Source organism: Glossina fuscipes, unplaced genomic scaffold (genome assembly GCF_014805625.2).
Source record: "Glossina fuscipes isolate IAEA_lab_2018 unplaced genomic scaffold, Yale_Gfus_2 174, whole genome shotgun sequence".
Taxonomy (NCBI): domain Eukaryota; kingdom Metazoa; phylum Arthropoda; class Insecta; order Diptera; family Glossinidae; genus Glossina; species Glossina fuscipes.
Window position 1 is genome coordinate 2125409 of NW_023998517.1, and position 12615 is coordinate 2138023.

The following is a 12615-nucleotide window of genomic DNA, read 5'->3' on the forward strand; positions in this document are numbered from 1 at the left end:
ATTTTTGCCGATTTCTTGAAATTTGCTATGTTACCATAACATAGCTACGGGAGAACACCCAAATTTGACACACTGGTGCGGCCAAACTAGAAAATGTCGCCTATATTCACCTATATCACGTAAATCTATATAAAAATACCTATCAATTAAGCAAAAAAAATTCACACTTTGCTTTCAGGAACTATTTTTGCCAATTTTTTGAAATTTGCTATGTTACCATAACATAGCTATGAGAGAACACCCAAATTTGACACTCTGATGCGGCCAAACTAGAAAATGCCGCCTATATTCACCTACATCACGTGAATCTCTATGAAAATACCTATCAATTAAGCAAAAAAAATTCACACTTTGCTTTCAGGAATTATTTTTGCCAATTTTTTGAAATTTGCTATGTTACCATAACATAGCTATGAGAGAACACCCAAATTTGACACTCTGATGCGGCCAAACTAGAAAATGCCGCCTATATTCACCTACATCACGTGAATCTCTATGAAAATACCTATCAATTAAGCAAAAAAAATTCACACTTTGCTTTCAGGAATTATTTTTGCCAATTTTTTGAAATTTGCTATGTTACCATAACATAGCTATGAGAGAACACCCAAATTTGACACTCTGATGCGGCCAAACTAGAAAATGCCGCCTATATTCACCTACATCACGTGAATCTCTATGAAAATACCTATCAATTAAGCAAAAAAAATTCACACTTTGCTTTCAGGAATTATTTTTGCCAATTTTTTGAAATTTGCTATGTTACCATAACATAGCTATGAGAGAACACCCAAATTTGACACTCTGATGCGGCCAAACTAGAAAATGCCGCCTATATTCACCTACATCACGTGAATCTCTATGAAAATACCTATCAATTAAGCAAAAAAAATTCACACTTTGCTTTCAGGAATTATTTTTGCCAATTTTTTGAAATTTGCTATGTTACCATAACATAGCTATGAGAGAACACCCAAATTTGACACTCTGATGCGGCCAAACTAGAAAATGCCGCCTATATTCACCTACATCACGTGAATCTCTATGAAAATACCTATCAATTAAGCAAAAAAAATTCACACTTTGCTTTCAGGAATTATTTTTGCCAATTTTTTGAAATTTGCTATGTTACCATAACATAGCTATGAGAGAACACCCAAATTTGACACTCTGATGCGGCCAAACTAGAAAATGCCGCCTATATTCACCTACATCACGTGAATCTCTATGAAAATACCTATCAATTAAGCAAAAAAAATTCACACTTTGCTTTCAGGAATTATTTTTGCCAATTTTTTGAAATTTGCTATGTTACCATAACATAGCTATGAGAGAACACCCAAATTTGACACTCTGATGCGGCCAAACTAGAAAATGCCGCCTATATTCACCTACATCACGTGAATCTCTATGAAAATACCTATCAATTAAGCAAAAAAAATTCACACTTTGCTTTCAGGAATTATTTTTGCCAATTTTTTGAAATTTGCTATGTTACCATAACATAGCTATGAGAGAACACCCAAATTTGACACTCTGATGCGGCCAAACTAGAAAATGCCGCCTATATTCACCTACATCACGTGAATCTCTATGAAAATACCTATCAATTAAGCAAAAAAAATTCACACTTTGCTTTCAGGAATTATTTTTGCCAATTTTTTGAAATTTGCTATGTTACCATAACATAGCTATGAGAGAACACCCAAATTTGACACTCTGATGCGGCCAAACTAGAAAATGCCGCCTATATTCACCTACATCACGTGAATCTCTATGAAAATACCTATCAATTAAGCAAAAAAAATTCACACTTTGCTTTCAGGAATTATTTTTGCCAATTTTTTGAAATTTGCTATGTTACCATAACATAGCTATGAGAGAACACCCAAATTTGACACTCTGATGCGGCCAAACTAGAAAATGCCGCCTATATTCACCTACATCACGTGAATCTCTATGAAAATACCTATCAATTAAGCAAAAAAAATTCACACTTTGCTTTCAGGAATTATTTTTGCCAATTTTTTGAAATTTGCTATGTTACCATAACATAGCTATGAGAGAACACCCAAATTTGACACTCTGATGCGGCCAAACTAGAAAATGCCGCCTATATTCACCTACATCACGTGAATCTCTATGAAAATACCTATCAATTAAGCAAAAAAAATTCACACTTTGCTTTCAGGAATTATTTTTGCCAATTTTTTGAAATTTGCTATGTTACCATAACATAGCTATGAGAGAACACCCAAATTTGACACTCTGATGCGGCCAAACTAGAAAATGCCGCCTATATTCACCTACATCACGTGAATCTCTATGAAAATACCTATCAATTAAGCAAAAAAAATTCACACTTTGCTTTCAGGAATTATTTTTGCCAATTTTTTGAAATTTGCTATGTTACCATAACATAGCTATGAGAGAACACCCAAATTTGACACTCTGGTGCGGCCAAACTAGAAAATGCCGCCTATATTCACCTATATCACGTGAATCTATATAAAAACGCCTGTCCAATGAGCAAAAAAATTCAAACTTTTCTTTCGGGAACTGTTTTGAACGATCTTTTGAAATTTGATATGTTAGCGAAAAATGGCAAAATGTGGTATAGTATAATGTATTTTGTACTAGAAATCATTGTACTACAGTACAAAATTTTTGTACTACAGTATAGTGTAGTTTGTACTGAAAATCATTGTACTACAGTATAGTGTATTTTGTACTAGAAATCATTGTATTACTGTACAAAATTTTTGTACTACAGTATAGAGCATTTTGTATTGAAAATCATTGTACTACAGTATAGTGTATTTTGTACTAGAAATCATTGTACTACAGTACAAAATTTTTGTACAACAGTATTGTGTATTTTGTACTGAAAATCATTGTACTAAATTTTTGTGCTACAATATAGAGTATTTTGTACTACAGTACAGTGTATTTTGTACTGAAAACAATTGTACTATAGTACAAAATTTTTGTGCTACAATATAGAGTATTTTGTACTGAAAATAATTGTACTACAGTATAGTGTATATTGTACTGAAAATCATTGTACTATAGTACAAAATTTTTGTACTACAGTATAGTGTATTTTGTACTGAAAATCATTGTACTACAGTATAGTGTATTTTGTACTAGAAATCATTGTACTATAGTACAAAATTTTTGTACTACAGTATAGTGTATTTTGTACTGAAAATCATCGTACTACAGTATAGTGTATTTTGTACTAGAAATCATTGTACTACAGTATAGTGTATTTTGTACAGAAAATCAATACAGTGTAGTGTATTTTGTACTAGAAAACATTGTATAGTGAACTTTTGTACTACAGTATACTGCATTTTTTACTAGAATATATTGTACTATAGTATTGCGTATTTTATACTACTAGGGGTATTTCGTACTAGAATAGATTGTACTACAGTATAGCTTTTTTTGTCCTAGAATATAGTGCATTTTGCTAGTACTATACTTTACTATACTCACAACCATTTTTCGCTACCATATCAAATTTCAAAAGATCGTTCAAAACAGTTCCCGAAAGAAAAGTGTGAATTTTTTTGCCCATGCAATAGGTACTTTTATATAGATTCACATGATATAGGTGAATATAGGCGACATTTTCTAGTTTAGCCGCATCAGAGTGTCAAATTTGAGTGTTTTTTCATATGCAGTTTTCGCTAACATACCAAATTTCAAATACCGTTAAAAATAGTTTCCATAAGCAGAATTTGAATTCGTTTAGTTTGCTTGAAAGGTAGTTTTATATTGATTCATGAAATGCCCACAAAAATATTTTCTTTTTTTTAATATGGATGGATTAGGCTTTCAAACCAACTATATCTCAATTGTAATTATTTAACATGAGATCTGTTAAGTCGTTAACAGAGGTATGTTAACAGAAATGGTAGGTGTCTTTACTAGTTAAATTCGAATTTATCTTCACACCCTTCATAACGTATATAAATTTTTGGAGAGTTTCAAATTCGGAATATACCTAAGCATATCCGTCCATCTGTCCCTCTACGCAATTGTGTATTATCTGTGGTAAACATTTTCCAGTTCGGAAAAATGATGACATTGTCTACGAATTTGCAAAAGAGTTTGAAAATGATCCGAACTGGTCACAGGATACGCCTACAACGCCAACACGCCTACTCAAAAAAAAAAACTGTGAACTTTGCTTTGCGTTATGTTTGCTCGCTACTACGAAAGTACAACACACAAACCATCTGAATTTCCGCTTTCATCCCGATAACAGCAAAAATCGCCGCGCCCACCCAATATCATAGGGTATGAAAATTTAATTCTTTTCAAACATAATCTTCTTAGCTCTTTCTTCTTGTTCTTTTGATCAAATTATACACAATTTGTCTAAAATAATTTCATTGTTGTCGTCGAATACTGGTTTTGTAATTTAGGAAAATGCTTTTTGTTTTTCTTTATTCTGTTTACATTCTTTGCATAAGTCTAAAGAATTCTAAGCCAACAAATTAAGTCAAGTTTTGTCTCCTCTCTCTCGTGCCTCTGTTAGTGAAAACTTTAAGCAAAATTTTATGCATATGTTTTTTTTTTTCGTTCATTTTTCTTACAAAACAAATGCGATCTGATCTGATTGACCACAAGAACAATTCGTGATATGTAAAACACGACAACAAGAAAACACACAAAGATTTTGAATAAAGTTCCAAGAATAATCTATGACTTTTAGCATAAATCGCGTTTAACTTCAATGTTATTACAAAAGCTCACTGAAAGTTCAAGGCCACGCATCGACGAACGATATAATAAATAAAAGATTCCATGTGGGAAGCAACTACGCAAATATTTTGCTTAAGTTGCACGCTCTGCACATCAAGTGCATTATTTTATTGATTTCGAGACTCGAATATATCGATGTATCTTGATAATGTAGCAAAATTGTTTACTTTCGTGTACATATTTTGTTTTCTTTTTTTTTTTTTTTTTTTGATTAAAATTATTTACTTTCAATAATATTCAAGTAATTGTGAATTTTCAAATATTAATTTACGTTTGGCCAAGTGTGTACTGTGTACTGTTGACGTGTTTTTATTATTAGCGGCGCCCACAAGTAAATAAACAAGTGACTGGATAGTGTTTTCAAAATCGATCTGTGGCGAATATGTTTTTTTGCAATTGTATGCGCACGTTGGCACACGCCCTCCAATGAACATGTTTACAATTTACAAATTGTACATACGCACCTATATGTATATACATATATAATAGTGTGTATATATACAGGAAGACAAATAGATAGATGGATAGATAGATTGACTGATTCGATAATGCTTACTTTCGAAACAACTTGCGTGTTTCATATTCGAGTAGTTAGACGATAGTGCTTAGATACACACACATATGTTCTTTATAAAAACGATGCACAAATGTTCCAAATTGTTAATCAATAATTTTTCTATGAGAAGCGAAAAGAAAAATGTGTTTCAAAGATAAGAAATTATTTATTATTCCAGAGAAAATTTAATTTATGGCCGCAAAAAGAGAATGTTATTAATATCTCAGTAAAATTAAAAGGCCTTCAATTTTCTTAAATGTGTGCTACGAACACGTAATCACACATGTACGCAAAACATTTCAATACCACTCACTTCCAGTAAAATTCAAACATGTTCACATTGGCTGGCATATGCCGCTGCATTCATTTCCATTCATGTGTAGCTCTTTAGATGAGCTAAACGCAAAAATACAAAACAAGCACATTTCTATACACACACACACACACACACACACACATACACACAGAAGTAATTATGAATGTTATAAAAGTAGAATTTAAAAAAAAAAGAAACACAAAAAAATATTTCCACACTTACACACGTAGCTGTATATATCAACGTTTTTAGAGCATATCCACTATATCTCAACACACATAAGTAAGTAAGTAATTATGTTTACACGTATATCATCCAGTAAATAGTCGATCTGGACAATGTTAATAATAATGTAACGCGCAGTAAAAATGCTGTTACTTAAAACGTTTCAAAAATGCGTCTCCTTCTCCTTCTCCTTCTTCGCTTTCTTTGCGTGCGATGGCGCAATCAATGGATGATGGCTAAGGGGGCTCGTTAAATGCGTATAAATTTGTATTTACATTGCATGTAACGCGATTATATCGTTATTTAATTTAAAAAAGTTATTTACTTCTTTTTTTTCTCTCTCTCTCCCTCTCTCTCTCTCTATCTTTCTCTCTCTTTCTCTCTCCCTCTCTCCGTATTTAAAAAAAAATTGATTGGAAGGAATACTTTTCGTTATGTCAAACGCGTAAAACTATTTAAAAAAAGCAAAATTATGAATCGCTGAATACGATTTCCACAACTATAGAGGTCTAGACTAAAAAGCACACTAAATTATTTGCTTGCACAAGTTAAGCGGAGCCCCCTAGAAAAAAATGCACATACACATACATACATAAATAGTCATATATGTTTTAAAACTTGTTGTTTATTTCAAAGCGAACACGTTTAGTTGAAAGGCAAGTAAACTCTATTGCCAGAGACAACATATATTCAGAACTCATTACTTATATTATAAATAAAAAGACGGATATTTTGTGTGTGTGTGTGTGTGTGTGTGTGTGTGTGTGTGTGTGTATGACCAGAGAATGCGAACAACAATCCTCTCCAGTAAATGGACATATATATGAGCATACACTTGTATAGATTTGTTACTGTTTTTTCTAGTTTACACATTCCTTCACACCTCACTTTTTATACGAAAAAACAGCAGTTATACCCAACATTTCAAATGTACATAACGCGTAATGCGAGTGCCATTCTCGTAACTCAATAAGCCGTTGGACTCATTCATATACATGTACATATCCATAATCTATTTGCATAAATGAGCTTTTCTCGATCGTCTGAGCGTACATCGAAGCCTCGATTTAAGCGTTAAGTTTCGTTTTAAGTTAATCGTTTTCAAAATTTCTTCATGTTCGACTAATGGCTTATAATTATTCTATAGAAATATTTTCATAAAAGTATTTAACATAAAACTAGAAAATACACTCTCGACTAGTGGAAAATGGAAATTCGGAGCCAAACCAGATGCAATATAATCGCAATTGTCATGAAATGGAATCGTTTGATTTCTAATACACACAATTACACTTCGGAAGTTCCGTTATGTGTATATGTATATATATATATACATGGGTAATCTTACTGAATCCATATCTTTATCTCCCTATCTGCCTATAACCTTGATTGATGCAAGCCTCAGCAAATTGACGTATATTAAAGACTGGCAAACGTCTATACATCGGATTGAAAGTGGCTTCCGATAGACGAGGCACAAAGCACCGCACACCCAGGCACCTACAAGTAAAAATACGAAACTGTGGCACACTCCACCATTAAATATCCTGCGCCACCCTACAATCATCCATGTATCTATCCATTTTCCTAAACAAGGCTTTATATGGAAAGTGGCCAAAAAGGTGATCCGATCCAAACTATTTTCAACAGCGTTTGTCATTGAACTAAAACACATCTGTGAACCCAACATCTTTTAAAATTACTGTCCGTACAGACGGAGGGACAAGCTTATTTCGGAATAGTTTTCCGCATCGGTCAGTTTAGTAAAAAATGGGTCTATCTCAAGTCCTTCTGAATGTTGCATACACACTTAATATGCCTTTCTACTACAAGTGGTATAGAGTATAAAAAAATTGATAAATATTTGATAATGAAATCTATAATTAGAACCATTCTATAATCTCTTCCTCTTTATTATTAGTATCTCTGTTACCCTACGCCAGTTGCGGAAACGATATATTAAGCTCGATCCAGGATCACTCTAAATCTGACTAGCAATTGTAGCTTAAGCACAAACGCTATTAATAGTTGAAACAGGATCGGACCATTTTTACGACCGTTCACCATAAAATGCCGTATTTTCAGAAAGCTTTTATATCAAAAAAAGAAACATTTTTAATATTCCTTCAAAAAAGTCCGCGGAAGATAGTATTTACGCTTGCTATCTGAAGCTGAAAAATTTGAATGCGTTTTGTGTAAAATTTTTCCATAGCGCAAATACGGTCTTTGGTGTATAATTTTAAGCTTACGTTCATGGAGATGAAATGCTACTGAAAAGCTTTAACTTTTCATACTGATTACGTTTATTTTTGAGGATTTATTTTAATTCCATATATTTATTGCTGTTTATTTTCATTCAAAGTGAAGTAACCAGATTTACTCTTTTTGCGGCTCAGCGAAACCGTATTTAAAATGGTTTTGAAATAAATCGGTATTTGAAACATTACTTGTTTGTTCGAGAAATATGTACAAGATCGAAGTGAATGAAAGCCAATTTTTTTACACAAAAAAATTCCATTTGCCTTCGTATAAACTAAACGCTGTAGAACTTTTAATATTTCTGTCTGGAGAGCCACTAAATATATCCGAAGCAAATCTCTACCTTAAACAATTTTTGCAAAATCTTAGATTAAGAGAAACTAAACTTTTAGATTTATAACTGGAATGGGCTAGCGAGGCTAGTAAGCGACGTGGAGCGTTCTACTTTTCACACCGCCTAATAGAATTGTACCTAGGTTCGTTTTTGCCTGACTCTGATTCTGAACAATGGGTGGGGAGGGAAGCACGAAGAAGTTCATTCAATAATAATAAACCCAATTTCTCGCTGGTCATGGAAAGTTTTCAAATTACTCGTTTTAACTTACGAGAAGATAACGCATGCGAACGACGATGCACAGCACACTGTGTTCGTCTGACCGGCTGGAGCAGGTTTGAGTAGCCTGTTGAGTAGCCAGATCTTTGAAAGGCAACCGGCTAGCGGTCATGTTAATGGGCACCGTAAGATGGGAGGCGTGCGCCAGCTGTTTGCAAGACAGGCTTCGATATGAATCCAGTTCTTAGTGAAAATGTGTGAAAATTGATTCAAAGACCGGACAGGAAATCGCGCATAAAGCCAATGTTGATTAGCCTTTGCTGTCCATACTGTCCATACATAATTCGCTTTCTTTCTCTCTCTCTCTCTCTCTCTCTCTCTCTCTCTCTCTCTCTCTCTCTCTCACTCTCTCTCTCTCTCTCTCTTTCTATTCACATTATTGGTCGTAATTTTTGCACTTTTTCAATTTCGTTGTGTATGTATGCATGTACGAGTATCAATTAAATGAAATGAAAAGGAAAGTTCCTACTTCCGTCCCTTGTCTTAAATTGTTGAACTAAATGCTGTTTTAAGTGCAGATATGCCTGCTGTGATGACTTGCATTAATTTAATGAAAATCGAAACGAATAAATGTGAAGAAACCAGAGTAGTAAGTAAGTACTACGTGACTGCCAGATGCGAGTTAAACGCAACATAAATGTGTTTTCTTCTGATAAGAAGTGCAATAAACTGATATATTTATTGTTGTTATAAATAAAAAAAAACAACACTAATCCTATAGAGAGGTTTGTTGGTTATTTTATTTACAGAAACAAATCATCAAAATAGAAAATCTTCCGTTTCGAATCTCATAAAAACGGTGTGTGAATAAAGATAAATTGCCGCCGTAAGACGAGTTAACTTGCAATGCACCTAAAGAAACAGAAAAGAAAGAAAAAACCTTTACCTGAAATTATTTCCACAAAAGTAAACTGTAATGAGTCATCTCGGCCGGATAAAGACACCCTTTAAAAATGCTACTCCTTGTACAGACGTAAAGCCCTTTGAAACATGTTTCTTAAGAACGCATATATTTTCATAGGGCTATGCAGTTAAATGTGCTTGCTATGTGCGACTGCTGAAAAACCACTGACAATAGCACTACTGATCTATTCACAGAAGATGTAAAGACTTTGACTTCATTGCAAGTGATGCTGCCGGACAATTTAAGCAATCAAATTTGTAAGCATTTAAGCTTTGATATCTTAACTACCATTTAGTTTAAGAATTTATGAGATAAAGAAACAAAACTAAGCGAAAATGTAGCTTCCTTCGTACTAATCCATTCCTTATAGCTTTCAATCAATTTAAATTCCAACAAAGTTAGTAACTAATTGACTGTGCATGTAGATTATATAAGTAAAGATCCGTCCATACGTCCCTGTCGGATTTCCTCATAAGCCTTTATCATTATTATATCCGTCATAATACTTTACATTAGAGACTGTTTTTCTCATTTCTGTCAAGTCGTCTCTTTACAATTTATTTTCATATTACGCACATTCTGTGTTTGACGAGTCTACGACTACATCGCTAAAGAGGTCAATACAATTAACTGGTTATACGAAAGGTTTTGTGAAATTCGAAGGCAAACGAGTGAGGCTGAATGTCTATCTAGGATACTAGGAAACTTTTATTAGCGCTATTTACATATTTCACTTCTATATTATTCCCTCTTAGCTTGCGGAAACAAAAAAATGCTCATCACATAGCAAAAATAACGATGAATGGTTCGGCTTATATTGCAATTAATTTTCAGTAGAAATGACTACCATATGATGCCCTGATTAATTTACGTATGCGTTCTCACAGCTTTTTCTGAAAAATAACTATTTTCGCACTCACTAGCAGAACAACTTACTTCGATGTCCAATGGGGAAGGTTCACATAACGCTATTGCATAGAATCGTTTAAATGAATTTGATCGTGGTAATAACTTTGTCATAAATCGGTTGTTATTTTACTAAACCAAAACCCTCATGAGGTTAATGGTAACGCATGGTTAAGCATCTCTAAGCTTCGGTACGAAGTTTATCCCAGCAGAAGTCGCATATAGTATTTCTTAATGGTCGCTAAAAACACGTTTTAAAAATTCTTTAAGTTCCTCGTTCTAGAATCAGGAGTATCAGGCAAAGATAACAAAGTTTGGACTTGGACATATGATCTCGCTAAATGAAAAGCAGTCGAATCAAAGGGATCTTTCCACGCAAAGCGCAAAGTTTGCAATACAAAACGACTGATCGTCTCTCAGTGGGGAAAAATTCAAAGTAGTCTTAAAAAAATGAGCAAAAGGGACTAAACGACGTTTAAAAAAACAGGAAAATGAAACGTGCGATGCCGAGTCATTCACGAACCATTACTCCTGACGGTCTTTTTTTTTTTCCTTTCATTCACAACAATGCATACAAAGCGTTATTTGAAAAAAGCCAAAATGCCATACTAGTTTACAATCCAGGGCAGACCTGGAGATAACAAATCTTTCCATGAGAAAATAATGCCAACGAATGCGTCATAGATTATAAAATTTATTTTCAATTTTCATACATTCGCTCGAACTTCACTTCACCTGCATGAATGAATAAATTTTCATAGTTCTCTTTTTTTATATAGAGCGGAAAAATCTGTTTGCTACGATCTTTACAAAATGATGGTTATCCAGCCGGATAATTTTGTAGTCGAAAACGGTTTACAACAATGTTGCCGCTGTAATAATTCTCTTTTCTCTGGCTCTTTAACGAAAATGATAAGAATTAAACAATAACAATACGTATATGGTATGTATACATAGTTACGCTTAAATCTATATACATATATATACACATACATATATGTGTATATATACTCGAGCCATAATCAGGCTTTTCGTTAGGGGTTCTGCCTAGTGTCTCTCTCATGTATTCATTAGAAAATATGATTAAATGTCTTTACTCAATCCACGATATATATTGTATAATATCGTCCACAGTATGCTAATTGTCATCCTAGTTGGTTGTCAGCAAGAAAAGAAAAAAAAGAAAAAGACGAGATGAAGCTCCATCAGTTGGCCGGTCACACGGCAGCATTCAGTTACGAAAACAACTTGAATAATAAGTAAACATGATAACAATTTTTTTTTTTTTTTTGTTATTGTTGTTGTTGTTTTAAAAGAGGCATAATTACTTTTGAAATCATCCAGCTCGAATATAATTCTTTGTCAATTTAAAAACTGTATAATACGCGCGCGAACATTCAGCATTTCAACACTCGGTCTGTGAGCCTCGATTGAAATACAACATAATCGCCTTCAAAAAAAAAAAAAAAAAAAAAAAAAAAGAAGAAGAAGAAGAAAAAACAATAAAAATTTTTAGTTTTAATTGAACCGACGTGGGTGTACGGTAAAGGAAGATTTACTGCATTTACACACATTTGAATAAGTAATATTATGTTGTGCGTCGCGTTGTACTGTTATTAGATGTTATTACATATTTGTTTTTTGTTTTTTTTTTTTGTATATTTTGCTTATTGTTTTCCTGACTTTGTGATAACTGTAGTTGTTGTTTTTTAATTTACTTGCCCTTTGAAATTATGTCGGAGACAATTGATATATCAAGCGTAAGCATAAACAGGTAAATGGTTTCATATTAAAAAAAAAAAAAAAACGAAAAGACTTAAAAACCTCCTCCTGTGAAATAAAGTCGGATTTATCGGAAAATTAACTGCAGAGAAAACACATAAATTTTTTATATAGCGAGTTCAAGCTGAAATAAAGTGAATGAAAAGGAAATAACACGACTTAATGGACTCATAGATTGTCAAAAAATTGAGGTTTTTCCATAAAATTAAAAACATAGCTGATGTAAACGGTTTTTTTTTTTTTGTTACTAAGTTACTTATCAGTAACCCGTTAGATCC

The 12615-nt window shown here is 33.2% G+C and overlaps 2 protein-coding genes across 5 annotated transcripts in view; one reads left to right on the plus strand and one right to left on the minus strand.

Annotated features, from left to right (window-relative positions):
- LOC119641718 overlaps window positions 1–6377 on the minus strand; it is a 13674-nt gene extending 7297 nt beyond the window's left edge. Inside the window, exon 1 of the mRNA XM_038040531.1 lies at window positions 5871–6377. The gene's annotated coding sequence lies outside the window, so the exon portion shown is untranslated. The remainder of the gene's footprint in view (window positions 1–5870) is intronic.
- Window positions 6378–12019: 5642 nt separating this feature from the next.
- The window catches only part of LOC119641744, a 3250-nt gene continuing 2654 nt past the window's right edge, over window positions 12020–12615 (plus strand). The window contains exons 1-2 of one of the 4 annotated variants that reach the window (XM_038040568.1): window positions 12033–12137; window positions 12255–12329. In XM_038040568.1, the coding sequence (XP_037896496.1) occupies window positions 12289–12329 (41 nt within the window). In that variant the 5' untranslated portion in view covers window positions 12033–12137; window positions 12255–12288. Of the gene's footprint in view, window positions 12138–12247; window positions 12330–12615 lie in introns of those variants that run through there. The other 3 variants (XM_038040570.1, XM_038040571.1, XM_038040569.1) reach the window with 3 other exon arrangements.